Here is a 22,297-nt window from a genome sequence, read left to right as displayed (position 1 = left end):
AAAAGGGTCTTATAGTTTGGAATAGGAGTCCTTTAGTTTCAATAGAAGGAGTCTTATAGTTTCAATAGAAGGTGTCTTATATTTGGAATAGGAGTCTTATAGTTTGAATAGATGGAGTCCTGTAATTTCAGTAGAAGGAGTCTTATCGTTTCAGTTGAAGGAGTCCTATTGTCACAGTTTTAAGGACCATTTTTCATTAGGTCATGAAATTCATGGTTTGTAGCAAACACAAAATCCAACTAAAAAATATGGAAAAGTAGGGAATTCACAATTTCCACAAATTTTATAACCTCAACTAGATTACTAAATGGTAATGGAATAAATTCAAACCTATGGCATTAAATATGTAATTCAAGACAGTAGACTGAAAATTAATAAATTTACTGTACAAATATTTAAGAGGGTGAAATATGTATGCCTTGAAAAATAATTCTTGACAGAAATCCAAAAGGAAAGCATCAGCACATGGTTGTAGATAAATTACTTTATTCAGTTTGCTTGGTACTACACCTGTCTAATGAAGTTGTGGAAGAAACATGTATATAAAGTATATTATTAGACAGTGGATGGTGTATACATCTAGACAGTGGGTTGTACAGACATATAGACAATTGATAGTACATACATATAGACAGTGGATGGTATAGACATATAGATAGTAGATAGTATGTAGACATAGACAGTGAGTGTTACATACATATAGACAATTGATAGTACATACATATAGACAGTGGATGGTATAGACATATAGACAGTTGATGGTATATACATATAGACAGTGAGTGTTACATACATATAGACAATTGATGGTATAGACATATAGACATTGGATGGTACACACATGTAACATCCCTTGCACAAGCAAGTATTACTTACCATTTGTACGTGCTTATAAGTAAAGTCAAACTGCAAACAACAAAGATTCTGATCTGCTGTAGCTTAATGTGCATACAGATGAGGGTCCATGTTGTTTGTTCTACTTATTACTCCTAACAAACTGCACAGAACCAGATCTGCCAGTGCAGTATGCGAGAGCAAATCTGGGGCTGTGCAGTTTGCAGTTGGACTTGACTTATAAGCAAGTATTTATGGTATTGCATATGTTTGTTTCAGTAAGTTTAATTAAACATATTTGTTATACATGTTGTTATGAGGTGTCATTTCACTCTGGAATTTGGCATTTACTTTGTCTCCAAATTTTTTTAGAATGGAAGTGAGTGCCAGGGCTCAGCAGAGAGCAAGGGTTCCTGTAGAGACCATACCACAGAAAACCAATATCTCCAAGGTAGACCAAGATGTGGTTTCTTTTTTTAAATCTACATGGATCACTTACTACTCCATCTGTTAGCATGCACACAGTCATTTAAAATAATAAATTATACTGTAGCATCACCATGTTGTAATTTCTTAGATATTTCACATTCTTTTTGTGACATTAAAATTTCAATTCCAGTTCACTGTGCCAGGTGCTGTTTTGGTTTACATATTATTTTTGCATGTGTCAGTAAAGGCTTTTATAGACCCTGTTTTTGGTTTTTGTCGATTCATGCATCATCTTGGCAAACTGTAACTAAGACCTTTGTATTTTAAAGCACATATTTCTGAGAAATGATGTTGATAACATAAGTATTTTCATGCTAGAAATACATGTACATTGTGTTTAAAAAAGGAGTAGAAAATTTGATCCAGAAAGACAGAATATGATTTTGTTTACTTTTGACCATAAAAGGCATTAGTTGCCCATGTCACAGGCAAAATATACCTAGCTTATACTACTACTGATATTATTGCTACTCCTACTACTACTACTGCTGCTGCTACTACTGATGTTTCTACTACTACTACACTACTACTACTACTACTACTACAACTACTATACTACTCCTACCACTATTACTACTACTGTTGCTACTACTACTACTGCTGCTGTTTATACTTCTACTACTCTACTACTATTATTGCTACTACTACTAATACTAATACTGCTTCTACTACAACTATACTAATATTATCACTATTACTACTTCTACTGCTGCTGCTGCAACCACTACTGCTTTTTCTAATACAACTACTACTACATTTGCAAACACAACCATTAATTGTGAGGATAATAATGTGGTGATAATAATTTAGCTAATATTGTTTAGCCAACAGCACGTCAAAGGAAAAAGGTGTTGGTTATCTCCCCTCGGATGACTGAGAAGCAGGTTGATGGTGGGGCTAGAGAAGCCAAGGCCAGAGAGGAAAATGATGAGACAGCTGGTGAGGAGGTTCCTCTTGAGCAGAATGAAGGAGAGGAGGATTTAAATGAAGAAGAGGCATCAGAGGAGGAAGGAGAGGGAGAAATCCATCATGGATACGCCATAAGGCCAGGTATTTATTTAGTGTTCATTAATATGGATGTAACAGTACACTATTTTATAAGGTAAATTGAAATAGATTTCATTAATATGGATGTTACAGTACACTGTTTTATAAGGTAAATTGAAATAGTGTTCATTAATATGGATGTTACAGTACACTGTATTACAGTGTAAATTGAAATAGTGTTCATTAATATGGATGTTACAGTACACTGTTTTATAGTGTAAATTGAAATAGTGTTCATTAATATAGATGTTCAGTATAGTATTTTATAGTGTAAAGCCAGCAGTTCTGATGCATATATGTAGATCTGCATATTCTCGGAACTATCAGTTCATATGTGCTAGAGCTAAAGATTACATAAAAAAGACATAACCAAACAATCTTTTCTGGCATATGTAAAGAATGAAGTGATATATCAGCAGACAAGCAGACATGTGGTAATACATGAAACATTATTCACTTTTGTAAGCTAGCCATGATGGTGACTTCTTGCAGAAAAAAAAGCTCAATGTTCACACCATTAATTGTAATAATTGATAATTGGTTGTTAGAATGAATTAGGATAATTCATATAAGCTTTAAATGCCAGAAACACATTATTAGATTTCATGATGAGAAAAGTCAAGATTATTTTTGTCAAGATCATTGTTTGTTGTATTTTGGCCAGATTTGAATCCATGACTGAATGCCTTGCATAAAATTTCAATATTGTAAATTAAAAGGAATTCAAATTTGCTCTGCTACTGTGATAAATACATATTGCTGGCTGTACATGAAAAGGACACTCTTATTGGGACTAGGCTTAGCTATATCCTATAAATCACAAAATATTTGTGAATGTAACAGTTTTCAAGTTAAGTTTTCTTGTAGATTGTTACTTTCCACACAAAAATGAACAGTATCCTAATCAGAATATGAGATTTATCTCCTGTATCTAGAGCTGTCCCAAGCATAAAGGTCAAAACAAGCCTGTAACATAATTAACTTTATGATGATGTATAACGTACCTTTCTAATTTTAATTCTAATTTATTTTTGTTTGAAAGTGGAAAATGATGTAAGTAAAGAATGGGAAAAAATCTTAAATTTAAGAAAACACTTTGTAACACACATTATAATGATACAAAATGAATACGATACCTTCATCAGTAGGGAAAGACTGATATGTTTGATATGTGTGTGTGTGTGTTTTTCCTACATAACTGCTGGATATATTTCATGTTGTTGTACCAAAACAGGCATGATATTTTAATGAGCAGCAAAGCTATAGTTAAAATATATAGGATTTTGTACCACAGAATGAAATATATCTGATTTTTGTGTAGGAAAATAAAAGTTTTTTTTATAATATACCAGACTTGATCCAAAATCAAAACTTTTGTAAATTCCGCTCACTTTCATAGCCTTATCATACAAATATTGATGACTTAAAACTTAACAGAGTGGGTTGACCTAATCTGTTGCAGTAAATTACATTTTCGACATTTGTAAACTAAAGACAATGAACACATTAAAAATATCATGGACCAGGAATCTTATGTATGTTTTTATGAATAATCAATGCAGACAGCTGTGCTTTGGTTTGCAAGTCACTGTCATACAACAAACACTGCAGTTCTGTCCCTTTGAAGTGACCACTGTCACATGTGGCTGTAAGAAACTCATTGCAGAGGGGCCCAAAATGGGGTGTATCTTTGAGGTACTCAGCTTACAGTGATTTAAAAATTTTGTCAACATGTTGCTGCACAGTGATGTATAGCAATCTCATCTCTGCAAAATCCAGCTAATAGTTACGGTTTTCATCATTATATGTTTTTTTATATGGTGAGTAGTTCTGTCTCAAGCAGCAAAAGTGGACTGATGCTTATTATTGTCTCATCTAAGTCTACCAACCTTTAAAATAACAAACATACCACTTTACTGAGAAGCCATTCTTTGAAATTTACTGTACTGTTGTTCATTAAAGGATCAAGTTGGCCTTCTCTACCCTGATTTAACAAGCTAACTATAAACAGTATATCAGCTGAGCTGTAACAAGCTTGGTTAGTAACACCTGTATTGGTTGTTGAACAAAGCAGCAATGTGTAAACAAGATATAGACATCTCTGAATGTAGTTTAGTCAGTGATAGTTTTATTAATTGTCTGACAAAGAAGAATCTATAAATAAGACATGGTGATCTTTCAGTTTTACATAAGCAAGATGTTGATTTGGCAGTTTTATGGATAAACAAATCAAAGACTATATGATATAATGATATTTTGGTATATACTATGACCAATGTCCAAGCATATGCTGGTCAAAACCTCTGAGCTTTTTAGATATGTCCATTGAATACAGGGATTTAAAAAATTAATAGAATGTTGGTCCATATTAATTACATAATAATAATGCAGTATGTATTGCTGATACCTTATTTAAATTTGGTTGTAGGAGCCTTTGAAAACTACCTTGAATTGGAAAAGGAATTACTGGGTGGAGCCCCCATGGATACTCATGCCCGTCTTCAATACCTGACAGCTATGAAACTTCAGCAACAACGCAGGAAACGTCAGAAGGTATATATACTAGACATGTGTATGCTTAATAGTAATTTTGAATTTTTTACATACTTTATTGTATTCTGAGATGCAATGTATTCTCGACATTATATATATATACATACATACATACGTACATACAAACATACATACATACATACATACATACATACATCCTTTCAAGCAAGGGATTCTGTGTGTACAAGACTGAATTAGATAATTGTAAAGAAAACGAACAGCGAACAGTGCAAAACTATTTTTTTAAAACTAGTCTAAGTGTTTTTCACTCTTGGTGAGCCTTCGTCAAGGGCAGAATTAAAAAATTTGATGATGCTGTTGCTATACCTTTTGAAGGTCAAAACCAACTAGATTACCATTTTATCATTGGAGTTCAAGCCAATAAGGTGTGATAATCATGTAAAGTTTCATAAATTCCAAGGTTTCTTTGGTGTTTATTTTTTTGGTCTTGTTTTTCCATGTTTTGTAACTATGCCTTTGACAAAGACTAAATAAGAATTAAAAGTGCTTGGGCTAGCAATAAAAATAGCTTTTGCACTGCTTGTTGTCTTTTTTACAGTGTTATATATATATATATATATATATATATATATATATATATATATATATATATATATATATATATATAATAGTATTAATGTATTGGGTATTGAGGTTAAACATTGTTGCTCACATACTCCGCATGATTTTATAGTTACCCTACAACATCATGAAGTCACTGATTTTGCCAGTATTTTGTATTGGAGAAAACAAACAATGTTTCCTGTTTTGCAAATTAATTCCTCTTTTTGTTTATTTCTATGACATTCACTCAAATTGTAATGCCTTCAGTACATTTTTTTCTTCACAAATCATGTACTGACATAAAGCTGATTATTTCTGTCAATTTTCTCCATAATAACTTTTTTTTATATCAGTGTTGCTGCACTAAGAAAGAATCTAGTTGTGGCTGATTTTCCAGGATGAGATATTTCACACAATTTTGTACATTTTAGGTGGATTTCTCCACCATGACTAGAGAACTTATAGATGCTGGTATGGAGACTGATCTTGCCATGGAAACAGAAAGTGTTCGCACAGCCGAAGCAGCAACATCTATAACTAAGGATACAGGTGTGTGTTTATTAAGATAAGTGCATATGCATGTACGAATGAAAAATGGACAATGTTCTAACAGATGTCACTTTCAGTCATTTATGTGATTAATTACTTGATCTGTAATTAAATTGAAGATGTTGCTGTGTTTTTTTCAAGGATGAATAAACTGTGTTCATATACATTATGCCCTCAAACCACATCTCATAGGACAATGTTGTATGTTAAGCTGCTTGCTTAGAATCTGTATTTTTAATTTATTGTTTTATTTATTTACTTTCATGGAGCTGGTCAAAAGCACTGATAGCTTTCACATTAAGCCATTTCCCCCATTTGTTGCAGGTGTTGATCCAATCCAGGAGGCAGTGATAGAGTACAACAGATCAAGACAGGGCAATGCCTTGCCCCCTGACATTTACATGGGACTGAGATTTACTAATGGAGAGACTCAGCCTGACACTGCTGGGCAGGTAGGGGAATAATCTTCTAACATGGGTGACAATATTTTTCTGCCTTGTTGTCAAATATAAAGGCATTTTCTCCCTCTCATTCTTTTTTGCTAATATTTTTAACATACTTTCCACTCAGTGTATATTTGACTTGGTTAATCATACTAAAAGAAAATGCATATGTAACTTAACTTTCTTCTAATGCATATTGATGAACAAGTCAATGTTTATTTATATGGAGCACAACTAGGTGGATGGTGGAGGTTTGACATAGTGCTTACACTCATATCCATCCATCTGACTGATCACACTAGATTAAGGTCAGTGGCAGATGGTGAAAGGGCCAATACAAAATATTTCCTCTTCACAAGTAAAATATATCCTTATAGCTACTGAAAAGGATGTATATTTTCTTTTTATTATATGCTCATTTTTGTCTCCATTAACTTTACATCATCAGAATGATGCAGTATTTTACAATACTGAACACCTCCATAGTGCACGCACATGCACGACACGTGTGCCCAAAGATAGTATAGTGTATTAGGAACTACTTTGTTAACAAACCATGTACACTTGTATAGTTGACACTTTAGGTTTTTGTTGATTAAATTTGTTGGTGAATGAACTAAAGCAGCTGTTTCGTCCATTTGAAAGTATAGATGATAAAGTTAATAATGTGGATGAGTTCAGTGAGTCAGAAATGAAACTTTCAAACAAGCAAACAAATGAACGTGATATTAATAATATCAGCAACAAATGTGAGAGACGCAATAATTGAATATGCTGTTCTCATCATTGAAACATTTGTTTAGGATAATATTCATATCTTTTTGCAAATAGAATGGTTAAAACTATGATGAGCGCTGTTTAGGGTCTAAAAAAATATAGCATAGAAAAGCATATTGAGGCTAAGGTTTTTGCATATCTATCAGAGACTTACCATTTTACAAGTCTGTCAAAATACAAGATTCGAGAAGAAACTGCAACTGAAGGTTTTGGTTGGAAACTAAGAGCATCAGAGACAATAATCCAAGATGACAAAAAGTATTATTTCCCTTGGGTAAATGGAGTGTCACACAACAGCTGCTTTTCAATTTTCCCCCTGTAACTATTTTGATAAAATGTTAGGCTTGCAATAGAAGACACTATATGATTTAGTCATAGCTGGGGTCCCTCCAACAGCAAGATGCAAGTGACAGGGAATAAGCATGTTTTCTTTAGCTGGTAATAAGAATGGTAATAAATATACTTACATTTATGCATCATGAATTTCCTCAGACTGTATTTTCTTAGTTAGTTCTTTAAATCCAATAGACTTGTCCTGCAAAATCTGATACACACAGAAGCTGTACTGGAATTTTGAGTAGCCTATATTTCCATGTGAAATCCATTCACCTTCCTGCACTGAATTGACCCAAGAATCCAGCCCCTCATAATCAGAAAAGAAGAACTGAGTTTGGTCAACATAGAAACAAAATCCATGTGAATTCATTCATAATATGAATCTAAATTTTAACTTTAAGTCGACCAAAATTACCACTCTTTTTTAAACTGATGAAGAGTGCACAAATAAATCAAATGGTTGCTGGGTGGAGCTATGTGTGCATGAATACTGTTGTGTATTAATGAATTTATGGTTCTGAATTTATTTTTGGAATATAGCATAAATTCAGTTACATTATGTCTTATGTTGTCTTTTATTATTAAGCCTTAAGTAGTTAAACAAAATGAGCCTATAATAAAAAGGTTACTTCATTTGTATGGGAAAATATGAACTCATTGTTTCTGAATAATACTAAACTTTGTCTTGACATTTCAAGATCCATTCATACTGATAGGGAGAGGAAAGACGGGAGATGAGATTGTGAATGAGAGACTGATAAGAAAATGAAATAGGTCTAAATATGGAAATACAGGTTTAAATAACATACATAAGAGCAAATATATTTCCAAAAGTGATATTGATCTCTCTCACTGATGTATGTGTATTTTTATCATAGTAATTTGATCTTGGTTGCTGGTTCATGTCTATTCATGACCAAGATTTTCTGCTGCTGTCAGCAAAACATGATCCAGCTGTTAAAATTTAATTATCATAAGGATATTTTCTTCAATATACCTATGCATTTTGAGATAATTTTAAAAAATCCTTATATGTAACTGAAAGAAAAAAAAAGAAATTGCTTAACATTTCAACCCTTTTATTATGAACTTAATCTTAAATCTTGACTTTTTACGTTTTTAGGACCTGCTGATATGCACATCAATGTCACAGTTTTATGAATGAAGCATGTGTAGTTTCTGCTTTGTTTGAGAGTATAGTGATAAACAGAATCAGAAAACACTAATGATTTTCCTGCTTCTGAGAAATGACAAGAGAATCCTGGCTTTTTCTTGAGTGAAAAATTTATAGATATAAATTTCAATATCTCGTTATTAAATATACAATAAATTACATTATATGTAACATCACAAAAAGTGAAATAAGTTCATGGAATGTCATATCCATGATGTCATGCTACAAATTAATTTAACGACTGCAGGGTGCAGGCAGAGGTAGAAGCTACATCAATGTAGTTGATCTAGATGCTTCAGCTGTAATGAAGGACATAGAAGCACGCCCAGAAACAGAAGAGACCCCAGCTGATGAACTTGGTCTTAGGCCTTCCACCATCATGGACAGAAGTCTTCTTGGCAGAGGTAAGTTTAGTCTGAAGCTGCATCTTTATTATACAGTGAAACATGTATATACCTGTCTGTTATATAGGATAGCCAAGAGACAGGGGGATTCTGTCAATTGTGCAACCTGTCTGTTGTATAGGATAGCCAAGAGACAGGGGAATTCTGTCAATTGTACAACCTGTCTGTTATATAGGATAGCCAAGAGAAAGGGGGATTCTGTCAATTGTACAACTTGTCTGTTGTATAGGATAGCCAAGAGATGGGATTCTGTCAATTGTACAACCTGTCTGTTGTATAGGATAGCCAAGAGATGGGGATTCGGTCAATTGTACAACCTGTCTGTTGTATAGGATAGTCAAGAGAGAGGGGGATTCTGTCAATTGTACAACCTGTCTGTTGTATAGGATAGCCAAGAGACAGGGGAATTCTGTCAATTGTACAACCTGTCTGTTGTATAGGATAGCCAAGAGAAAGGGGGATTCTGTCAATTGTACAACCTGTCTGTTGTATAGGATAGCCAAGAGATGGGATTCTGTCAATTGTACAACCTGTCTGTTGTATAGGATAGCCAAGAGATGGGGATTCGGTCAATTGTACAACCTGTCTGTTGTATAGGATAGCGAAGAGACGGGATTCTGTCAATTGTACAACTTGTCTGTTGTATAGGATAGCCAAGAGACAGGGGAATTCTGTCAATTGTACAACCTGTCTGTTATATAGGATAGCCAAGAGAAAGGGGGATTCTGTCAATTGTACAACTTGTCTGTTGTATAGGATAGCCAAGAGATGGGATTCTGTCAATTGTACAACCTGTCTGTTGTATAGGATAGCCAAGAGATGGGGATTCGGTCAATTGTACAACCTGTCTGTTGTATAGGATAGTCAAGAGAGAGGGGGATTCTGTCAATTGTACAACCTGTCTGTTGTATAGGATAGCCAAGAGACAGGGGAATTCTGTCAATTGTACAACCTGTCTGTTGTATAGGATAGCCAAGAGACAGGGGGATTCTGTCAATTGTACAACCTGTCTGTTGTATAGGATAGCCAAGAGACGGGGATTCTGTCTGTTGTGTAGGATAGCCAAGAGACGGGGATTCTGTCCGTTACACATATGTCCTCTATGTGAAAAAGTCATCTCTCAGGCGCTCTTTTCAAAATATTTACTGGCATGTACCTTTAGCTCTTTGTTATTGCACCTAACAATATCAGATTGATTATTTAATGGGTTTCAGTCAAAGTCACATAATTTAACTAATACCAAACACAAGTTTACTATGTTGAATATAGGTACAAGAGACATGATGCATGGGTCTGCTTGTTAAGCAGTAAACATTTTTACATCACTTTTTTTTTAACCTTCAGAGATGTGTACTTGTACATGTGTTGCTTTTTGCTGTATACAAAGTATTTTGTTACTATTTTATAGAACAAAAGGAGTTACTTGTCTCTTGAAAGAATTTACCATGTGGAACTGAGAGAGAGATGCATGAACCATTGTTATTTCAAAGCGTAATGGAAATGAACTTGTAGGGCCGTTAGTGATGTCGCAGTTGATCAGAATGATCAAAGATTGGTTGGAAAGTCATGTGACACATCGTTTGACTATGACTTTCCATAATAATAAAAAAAAAGGTTGCAAAAGTCATGCGAGACACATTGTTTGCTTATGACTTTCCATAGTTAAAAAAAATCAAGATTTTTTGGAAAAAATCATTGACACATTGTTTTATCATGACTTTCCATAATAAAAATAATGAAGATTGATTGGAAAAGTCAAGTGACACATGCTTTTATAATGACTATCCATAATCAAAAATAAATTGTTAAAGTTGTCCTGTATAAACTGTTTGATTTTTTTTGGGCAAAATCTTCCAAAAGAAATAAAAAATGTGAGTAAAAGCTTCCAGTTACAGTAAAACCTGTAAAGAGAGATCCCCCCCTTCTGCCAACAAAAAGTGGTCTCTCAAGACAGGTGGTCTCTTAGCAGGTTTGTACAAAAAGACCAGTTTCCAAGGTCCAGTTTCAGAACAATTTCAAGGAAAATAACCACAATCACTGTACATATATTCAATTCATTATTAATAGTTCTTGCTAAAATATTGTATGCATTCATTTAAAAACAAAATTATATAGCAATATAGATATACTTCTTTCATTACACATGAAATCACATTTACATTTGAAGATCGCATATTTTAGCATCTGAAATCATTTCTGAGTTACTTCTTTTCCTTTATAACAACCTAAATTTGTTTTACCGTTGTTTAAACCATTTTTTTGCAAATGGTCTGATCTTTTTCACTTCTTTCAGTTACAATAATTATTTTCTCCAGCCTTAAAATTTGTCTCTTTTTAGTTGAAGGTTCATCCATTGTTATTAAGGTTCTAGGTGTTAAAATTATTAGTGCTCAGTTGTAATATTGAATGTAAAGACGGTTTTGACTGGGCTGTGGGATAATATGAAAAATCTATACATTTGCATTGCATATCTAACAATTAATGAAATAAAAAGAAACAATTATCTCATCCAGAAACAGAACCATTTACTCAGAGACAAAAGTCAGCAGCCTCATTCAAAGATGACATACAGGGATTAACTCTAAAGGCAAAGTGTGTAACCTGGTTGCACCAACTTGAATAGACAACAGCTTTGATTGGGATGTAATCATTTAACATGGGGGGAAAAACAACAAACATCACAAGTCTTAAACACTATCAACTAAATTCAGCAAACAATTCGTCTTGCTGGTTTAATGGACAATGACCTTATTCACCCCTGGTAATACAGATTAAATCTAAAGACAAACAATATACACGACCACTACGTCAACTTTGGCACTACACTGGTTATTTGTGACATGTACATTACCCTGGTTTACAGACTGTAGCAGCTATCATCAGTAGCAACAATCCTTTTTTTTTAAATATTCCTTTTATGTTTGTTTTTTATCAGAACAATCGTTACTAATCAAGCATCATTGTAACAATTGATTACATATAGGTCAGTGGTGTCTGTCTGTTCTCACGATACGGTTGTTCATAGGGATGCCGGGTCCTACAATAAGGCGGGTAAGCAGGCTAAGTGTGGGAATAATTAGTCTGGTTCCCTGGTTTGTATGCTCCCTGTGTTGTTCACCCCTATACGAATAGCAGAGAACAATGCAGGGAGCATGCAAAGCAGGGAACCAGACTAGGAAATAATTTACATATACTTTAGTCTGGATTATGACAGAAACTTTAAAACACTATAAGCATGGCTAAAATAATTCAGACATTGGTAGCCAGCCTATTTTTTTATTTTTTTAAATTTAGAACAGTATGAGCGGCTATTCTTACATGGATTAAATAAAGCTCAGTGGAGTTGACCCTCGTTTTTGCGATGCGGTCATTCATAACCGTGTCAGAATGCATATTTTGCCAAGACATTGTGGTCGCTGGTCACATTCAGCAGGTGGGCGCTCATAACAGCGTTTATATAATAAAAATGATCCATGCATTATGATTGTGGTCAGAAATGACAGGTGGTCACTCATAGCAGAGGTTGCTCATAGCAGCTTTTACTGTAATACAAAATTTAAATTGCCTAGACTTCCATTTAATGCTTCCAGTTAATGTAAAATTAAAATGCCTGATCTCCCATTTAAAAAGACACGTTGATTCCTACAGAATGTCGAGTATGTAATTGATGTATCCAATAATATTTTCTATCTTTCCACATAATGTTACTACTACAGAGACCCCACTGCATCATACAAATCTTAATATAGGGCTGAAGGTGTATTTACTGTTAATCCAACTTTAAGACCAGTGAATCATACAAGTCTTGTTAGGACTGACAGTGTATTTACAGTCAGTTAGTCTTAATGTAGGACTGACAGTGTATTTACTGTTAATAAGACTTTAAAACCCGTGAATCATACAAAATCCTGTTGTATTGACCATGATTTCTTTGTATGGGAGTAACATCCAGGTCTTTAACTAAGGTAAATTTATTTCAGACTATGAGACCAGCCTACGTGACTCTTATGAACAAAACATACCTGTCATCCCCAGACCCACCAGAGAGGATGCTGTCACAATCAGGATGTTTGAAACAAAGGCTGGTGGACAGGACAGGTAAGGAATATTTATTTGCTCATCCACTTGTCTGTATTTTCCCAATGTGTCTCAGCATTATATGAAAAGAACAAAATATTTGGATTAATATCCGATTGTTTGTCACCTAACTATATTCAGACTTGAACTGATGTGCAAAATACATAATACAGTGAAACCTCACTGTAATAGTGAGTCAGTTGCCTTTATGTTTTTAACCACGCTGGTACAAACCATATACAAGTGTTTATTACTCATCTGTACCTAGCCTAAACAAGTTTGTTACTGCCATCAACATTTCTGTTCCAATTTTTTATAAAGGAGACAGGCAAGTGTTTAATGCCAAATCTGACGTGGTCAGAACATTGTGTTGACTTCTTCCCTACTTGATCTGGTGTCTCTTCCAAATATTTACCTGGCCAAGAAGGCTGGAAGTGACCATACCTAAAAATTGGTATGTTGTTTTATCACGTCGGTGAACAGCGCTGCTTACCATATCATGGTGAATGCACTAATGGATGACTTGATGAGAAGAGATGCCCTCCTGTGATTTTCTCATTGTAATCCCTACCAAGTGACAACCATGCACACCCTCCTCTTCAATTCTGCCTTTCAGTTTGTGGTTGAATTGAGGTGATGAAGAATAAGCAAGTGATGCTGGTCCACTATCAGATATGGCCACCATTACTAAAACTAGAAACAATTAAACACTTTGTATCCAAAATCTACAGAGGAGATTTTAACCAGCTTGATTGAAAGCATCCCACATAATGGCCTTTTAGTACTGGATGCTGATATGCCACCAGTTAAAGATACAAAAACTAGAAAACCTTGAAACAGTTGTTTTCATAACATTTGCAGTCAACATCTTTTGAAGTTTCTACAGAAAGAGACTTACTTACTCAGATTTCTTGGCAAACTGCTGTTCCATTTAGCTGTAAGGCAGATACATTTCAGGTGTATGATCTTGTGTCTACATTTGATGTATCATAATAATATAATGCAAGAATGTTCTTGTCTGAATTCACTATAATTCCAAATTAATGTTCCAGTTGAAGATTATTATTGAAGAACACTTTGTATTTCAAGTGAATATTAATTTTAATAAATAAATCTGTCCAAAGAAAAACTGAAGACAACAAGAAGACTGATTCTACTTTAAGATGTTCTGAGTAATTTTGGATAAACAAAATTATATTGCCCTCTACTTGACCTGGTTTACAATTGCCATTTTCTGAAATATTTTTCGCTCAGTGGTCTTTTTCATTGAAGAAGATTCTGTGGTCAGAATCAAGACTGTATCTTTTAATTCAAATTCATTATTATTTCATTATTTAATCTGAATATTTAATACATACCCATTATATAAATATTTGCAATCTATTATGGTGTTTACAAAATAAATGTCCCTGGACAGGTACACAGTAAACTTCATTTTGGACTGGGTCAGGTACAAAATACAAACATATATAACATACAATCGTTAGGAAAAGCCAAAATATGCTACATATTAAATATACATATCACATAGTGATTATGATAAGTATTTGCATTTGGTTCCAATTCACTGATGGTATTACATCTAGAATTAGAAAACTCGATGGCTATATTCATATTTAGGAATATTAATTATGTATGTTACAACTCTGTGGTCTTAAAATAAGTAACAGAAAGATTGAAAATCAGCAAGTTTTGTAAAATTGAAAATATTATTTATTTCCCTAAATTACTAAGTGAAAGAATTAAAAATAACTTACAGTATTGTGAATGAAATCCCAAAGCTCTAAACATTCTATCAATTCCAGAAGTATTGATTAATCTGAATGAGTTCCAACTGTATTTTGAATGAATGTCTCTTTTGTACTGATGTATCTATAGTACAAAAGAATCACTATGATATATTCTCAGTTCTATATATTTAATTTGCATTGTGTGTTTGTTTGTTGGTTTTTTTAAGTATTTATTTTCATAATATGTTGTGGTTTATGTGAAGCAGTATTTTATAGCCGATCTGGTCTAAAATGAAGTTCATTGTGTACCTGACCAAAATCATTGATTTATTTTTTATCCCGTAAACAACTAATACATAGATAATTTTTATTATGAGTGAGGGTTTAATATTAAAATCATTATTAAGAGCAGTAAACATATTTATCTTGGTCTGAGTCAAGGACATTTTGTATTATGTTCTTTATTATCATTTTATTAACAGACCTTCTAATTATAACTTAGATTTTATCTTGTAAACAAGAGGGGCCCCAAGTGGCCAAGTGCTCTAAAGCACACTCCATTACGGATCACTGCCATCTCACCTCTGCCTGCGTAGGTTCAAGTCTCAGATTCGGCCAATGTGGGTATGTGAGAAAGCTTGCCAGTAGCTTCTCGTGGGTCGGTGGTTCTTTCCGGGGTTTTCCCAGATTCTTCCTCCACCATTAATACTGGCCGCCATGTATAGCCTATCGTGTGCTGAAAAATGGCGTTAAACCCCACAACAACAACAACAACATTATCTTGTAAACATTTAGAACCTTCTAGAATGAAATTTTCCAGTAGGTAATAGGCTTTTTTTTAGAAAATGCTAATTGTGATGTAGGTTTGGTAGAGAAAAGTATAAAATCTTGTTTACATGTATTATTTATATCTGTATTTTCTGTAACTTCTGGTATATGATTTTATTTAATTTTCATAATTTTTATTCATGGTCGTAAACTGTATAGAATGTGTTTTGTTATAAATTGTGTGCGTAATTTGGCTCTGAAAACACAGATCAAGTGGGATCTATAAATAGTTGTTTACCTATGCGTTTACAATTAGTAATAATAATTGTAATAATAAAACTTAAAATGGCACCTACGGTGTAGTTTCTCAGTGACTGATGGGATATGAAAGTGTCAAGAAGAATTTTGTGGCTTCCCCATTGATTGTGTGAGGTCATGTGAATTTAATACATCATGACTTAGTACGCCATAAATCAATAGTGTATGTTGTCATATGGGGTCCATTTGAAAATACAGTTGCAATTTATGGTGTATATAAAGGAAAGTTTCCTGAAGTCACTGACACTCTTTGTGTTCCTGATGTAAGTCTGCAGACATATTTTATGTTGTACTTAGATATTTTTTGAGAGGAAAAACATTTTTTGGGACTATTCGGTAGTAATAGAGAGTACTCACTATTTGGACAATAATATTATTCTGGAACAGTTATAAATTATTCAGAAGAATTCTGGACAATGCTACAGTTCTTGGAGGACCAGAACATTTCCATTATTGACATTTTATGGGACTTTTCATTCATTTAGAACCTTCAAAGACCTTAATAAGTACAAGTTTGGATTCACTTCATTATATGTTCCTCTCACATTTTTCATTTATCATTTTAATAATTAAATTGTTGAGTTCTCCAAAACTTGGTGTTGCTTCTTTTCTGTTAGTTAAGTTTGTGACCATAGAGTCGTAACACTGGATAAATTACGTATTTGTGCTGTAAGATGTGAGCAGAATCAGTTGTATTATTGTTATGTCCAGTATTTCATTTGGGCTGGAATTTATTTATTCAGATGTTTTTATTCTAGGTATTCTTCTCTGGAAATACAAAGTGCTCAAAAATAAAATTCTTGGAAATAGAGTCTTGGATTTATATTGAAATCTTCAAAATACAGATATATTCTTGAATTGCATTATTGGGATTCAACAAAAGACTATGACACATACCACCACAGGCACATCAACACTTCCAGCATTTGATTTATTTTAGAATACCATTAAAGTTTGTTCAGAACTTTAATCAGTTGGACTTGTGTTCCAAATTCTAGGATTATTTGGGATTTATTTTGCAATACCATAGTAAAGGTAGAAAAGTGCCATTTTCTATCATTAAGCAAAGTTGCTTGAGGTAGACTGGTGAAATTTTGTATGCTTTCTTGTACTTCATCTTTTGACCTGCATTGATGAAATATAATAGTTGCTTTTCAAGTGGTGTCATCATCTACAATGTTGAAGTTTTGACTTAAACGTATATAGACCTGCCAAAAGGCAAAATGTATTATGTTATTATGCCTACCAGTTGGTCTGTTTGTTACAGATATCATTTCTGCACAATAACTCTGGTTCTCTACCATCTGCAGTTATCAAACTTTTTGGGAAGCTTGTACATCGGGCACTGAAGAAACCTATCGATTTGAGGTTCTAAAGCTCAATGTCACTGACTACAAGAAGAAAAATGGTTTATTGACAGTAACATTAGTTCTGTATCACAGACTGGAACCAAACTTTTTGGATGGCTTGCACTTCGGGTAGAAGAAAACCTGTCAATATTAGGGTCAGAAGACAAAGGTAAAGGCCACTGTGACTGAAAACAGAATTTTTCTTCTTCCTAATAACATTAGTTTTACTTCACAGACCTATACCAAGCAATGAGCGTGGCTTGCACATGGGGTGAGTAACAAACCTGTCAGTTTTGGGGACTATAAAACACAGCGCAAGCATAAAACGTATTGCTAAAAATTTCAGATATGAATTAGGTTTATTAACTAACTGGCTGCCAGAATAATCACTAAATTCAGCAAATTTTGCTGGCTACTGCTTTTTTGAAAATAACAATCATCACAATGTCATATTCATTCTGAAATTGCAATTTTGCAGTGTATCTGTAGCTATCATGCCACGGGGAAGTCTTCCAGAGTCCAAGGCAGCAGTTATTAGGCATCTGCGAGAAATGAACCAACAAATTGCTGCAATGGACCAAATGTCAGACAACATGGTGAAGGAATTCAAGAACACACGACTGGTATGTTGTTATTTCTGTATTAAAGTTACAGTCAAATCTTGGTAATGTTTATTTTAATAAATTTGTCAAAGACAATGACACTATTTTTGGACACTGTAAATATTAACATTTGTGGGAATTAGGCAAGGAAATTTAATTTAAAAGAAATATCATGATAAAAAGAATGATACAGTAATTTCTATATTTTGTTCATCATTTAAGTTCAAAACATTTATGTTATAAATATGCCTTATTTACCAGATTAGCAACAAATTAATGAAGATAAAATATTTTGGATTGGTTTACAGAAAACCCTTTTGAAATTCCCTTTATAATTGTAAATTATGATTCATGGTTCACTCCTAGATTAGTCTAAATCAGTCAGTTAATGGGAGTGCCTTAGCCTGGAAATAATGTATCTGTGGATATTTGTTATAATTAATTTTGTTTCAAAATAGAAGCAACAACTACTAGAGTATAATGTAAAATACAGTCAATTTTACCCCTTGTCACTCATGTTGGAAGACAGACTCTTTTGCTTTCCTGTGTAAAGTGCCCTCATTGAGTACCACAAACTATACAGTGTAAAGTGCCTGTAATGTGTACTACAAATTGCACTGTGTGAAGAGCCCAAATTGAGTACTACAAATTGTACAGTATAAAGTGCCCATATTGAGTGCCACAAATTGTAGTGTAAAGTGCCCATAATGAGTACCACAACTTTTACAGTGTAAAGTGCTCATATTTAGTACCACAAATTGCACAGGGTAAAGTGCTAATTATGAGTACCACTAATTATACAGTGCAAATGTTGGAATCAAAAGTATACCTGTTAATGAAAGTGAACAATATTAGCTTTTTCAAACCTTGCATGCCTGACTATTTTTGCTGCACAGAGATGGGAAGACTCATATATGCATTTCTTTCAATAAAAACACCTGTCATCCAGATATTACATACACACCTGTCATCCAGATGCATCTGACACTTAGTACATTATTACATACACACCTGTCATCCATTTATTACATATACACCTGTCATCCAGATATTACATAAACACCTGTCATCCAGATATTTAATATCTTCTTATCATTACTCTTGTTGAAGGAATAGTAGTGTCTGTGTATCTTTTGTTATGTCTAGTTGATCCTATATCAAAATGTTGCTGATCTGACATTCAGTATGGCCACCATAATGGCTGTCTTGAAAATCTTGTTATCACTTCTTCTCCTGAGTGGATTATCATACTGACCTAGGCTTTAACTAAAAGATTTCTGATGATGTCTAGTTGGTCCCAAATGCAAATAGTGCTTATCAGACATCCAGTATATGAGCCATGGTGCCCATCTTGAAAATTTTGTTACCACTACACCTTGAGCAAATTGTCATAACAACATGGGGCTTCCACTAAACATCTTATGTTATCCAGTTAGTCCATCATAAAAATGGTGCGGATCAACAGTAGCCATCTTGAAAATCTTATTATAACTAATCCTGTTGAAGGGATAGTCACGTCCACATAGAGTTTTCATTAAAACACTTCTCACTACTTGCAGTTTGTCGTAAATAAAATTGAAGTCATTGTGACCTCCAAATCTTTCAGAAATCTTATTACATCTACTTCTCCTCAGCAGATTGCCAAACTGTCATTTTTCTTTGTAAAAATTCTTTGTAGCAAAAATATAGTTATTCCTAGGTTCAAATGATGATCAGCTACCCCCCCCCCCCATTGTTGCCTTAACAGCCATTTTGAAAATCATTATATAGCTACTTTTCCAGTATGGATGGTTTTACCAACTGGGATTTTCCTAAAACACTGTTATATCAATGTATAGCTGGTACATCAGATATCCAAATATCACTATAGTGGCTGTCTTGAAAATGTTATCACTGTTCCTCTTGCTTATGAATGTTGTTATGTGTATTTAATTTGTATTTGTTGGTTTTTTCTCCGTGATTATGTGTTATGTATAAATGTATTTTGGATTTGACCTTGTCCAAAATTAGTTTCATTGTGTACCTGACCAGTAATTTTTATTTTGTAAACAAGTAATATATAGCTAATATTTCACTATGCATGTGGGTTAAGTATTAGCATCATTATCAACAGAAGTAAACATGTTTATTTGGATCTGAGTCTAGGACATTGGTATTCCTCATAGATAAACCTGTTGTACCTGATGTTTACCATGTTCTTTATTATAATTTTAGTAGCAGATTTTACTTTGTTGACAAATTAGAACAGTCTAGAAATGAACTTTTGCCCCTTATCCTGGTTCTACTTAAGTATCTTAATTTTTTAGATAATCTTATTTACTTGAGGAATTACTCATTCTTGTATTTAACATCTGAGGCAGAATCAGTCCTTTTGTTGTGTATCAGTATTTCACTTGGTTGAAACTATTCAAATTATTATTATTTATAAAACCAAAGATATTCAAGGTCAAGTAAACTAGTAGAAGAAAGTCGTATGCGAAGTCATTTGGTTTAATCTGTCTCGTCAGTATTTTTAATATTTGTGACAAATCCTTTCTACCACCGCTCCGGTGGCGTAGTGGTTAGAGTGTCTGCCTCAGATGCGAAAGGTTGTGGGTTCGATCCCTGGCCAAGTCATACCAAAAATGGTACCAACAACTGCCTTGCTTGGCACTCAGCATTAAAAGTTTAGTGTTTGGACTGGTCAACCTGGTGTCAGGATAATGTGACTGGGTGGGACATCATGCTATATGTCTGTGGCATGATGCCCTAGTGCTAGACATCACTATAAACTGTCACACTGCAGACATCGTAGCGATATGACTGAAAAATTGTTAAAGCTACGTTAAAAATCCAAATCACACACACACTCAAATTATTATTCACTGGAAATACAAAGTGCTCATCTATAATCTTTTCATGTAACTATTTGGAATTTTAGTGATTTGAGACAAGAACATTTTTGGATTATATTATTTTGATATATCAGAAGACTGTTAGTACATCATGATGATTCAGGCCATCATTACATTACCGTGCTCAAGACTACAGGCACATCAACACGTTCAGTATTGGAACTTATTTGTGATATGATTTTTTATGATTATTGCAGTACTGTTAAGTTCTTTTTATATTTTCCTGTATTCTAGGGAAATCAATTATTTGTTGAATTTTACAAAAAAGTTTGGTTTTTACTCTTTTCTGTGACTTAGTTTAAGAGCATAGTGCCATAACAACACAGAGAATTTGAACCAGACTTGCACAGATACAATTAATTTTGACCATACTTCTAAATATATAAGTGAATTTTGACCAGACTTGTACATATACAAGTGAATTTTGACCAGATTTTTTGTTGGTTTAGTTCCATTCCAATGACAAAGTTGACAGCAAGCACTCAGACATTGATTTTAAGGTCAAAGGTCTTGACCCAGTTATTTAGCTGTCTTGGCTTGTAGAATGATTACACAAAAAAGTACAAATGGATTTTTATTAAATCTAATGAATTCCTTTATTGAGATGAATTAAGTGATAATGTCAAAGCAAGGCCACTGGCCATGACCAAAAGTTTTGTTGTGCACATACAGTGTGATCCCAATTTACATGACCTCAATTTATGTAAATTCCAAATAACGCGAGATGGAGGAAAATGCAAAAAAGATCGCTACTATTGAGATAACTCTCATACATATAGATTATGCCACTACCGCACCCAAACATTACCCACAATGCTCAGCTCTTATGCCCCCAACATTCTGTTTATTGTGGCCTCAGTGCTGCGTACGTATGTACATGTACAAATTGTTTGTTACAATTTTGGAACGTTATTAGTGATGTCATCTAAAAGAGGGCTAAGTGATAGTCCAAAGAGACCAAGGAAGGCTATTTCTTTAGATGTTAAACTTGAAGTAGAGAAAAGGTATGAAGCTGGTAAGAGTACTGCCATGATAAAGCAGGCTTTGAACCTTAGTAAAGTACATGTAGAACAATATGTGACAGTGCAGAAAAAATAAAAGCAAGTGTGAAAGCTGGAACCTCCCTTTCAAACCAGAAAAGATGCTATACCCGCCCCAACATAATGGAAAGGATGTTGGCAATGTGGCTTGATGATCAGGATATGAAGAAAATTCCTCTTAGCCAAGTGATTGTGTGTGCTAAAACCTCTAGCCTGTACGAAGTTCTCAAGGTATCTCACGAAGGTGATAAAAAAAAAATTCATGCCATTATTGACTGGTCACAAAAGTTTCAAGCACGTTTTGGCTTTAAAAATGTTAAAACAAGTGAAGCTGCATCAGCTGATGAAG

At 33.9% G+C, this 22,297-nt stretch overlaps 1 protein-coding gene across 1 annotated transcript in view; it reads left to right on the top strand.

Moving 5' to 3' along the window:
- Window positions 1–22,297, top strand: part of LOC149807106 (uncharacterized) — a 166,214-nt gene that overhangs the window by 105,122 nt on the left and 38,795 nt on the right. Inside the window, exons 24-31 of the mRNA XM_089962073.1 lie at window positions 1,207–1,285; window positions 2,148–2,373; window positions 4,799–4,923; window positions 5,919–6,036; window positions 6,361–6,488; window positions 9,014–9,170; window positions 13,151–13,268; window positions 17,891–18,035. Coding sequence (XP_089818199.1) covers window positions 1,207–1,285; window positions 2,148–2,373; window positions 4,799–4,923; window positions 5,919–6,036; window positions 6,361–6,488; window positions 9,014–9,170; window positions 13,151–13,268; window positions 17,891–18,035 — 1,096 coding nt within the window. The remainder of the gene's footprint in view (window positions 1–1,206; window positions 1,286–2,147; window positions 2,374–4,798; window positions 4,924–5,918; window positions 6,037–6,360; window positions 6,489–9,013; window positions 9,171–13,150; window positions 13,269–17,890; window positions 18,036–22,297) is intronic.

This window comes from Sinohyriopsis cumingii, chromosome 1, assembly GCF_028554795.1.
Source record: "Sinohyriopsis cumingii isolate HCF-2022 chromosome 1, ASM2855479v2, whole genome shotgun sequence".
Classification (NCBI taxonomy): Eukaryota; Metazoa; Mollusca; class Bivalvia; order Unionida; family Unionidae; genus Sinohyriopsis; species Sinohyriopsis cumingii.
The sequence above is the reverse complement of the archived record's forward strand: the minus strand, read 5'-3'. Positions and strand labels throughout refer to the sequence as shown.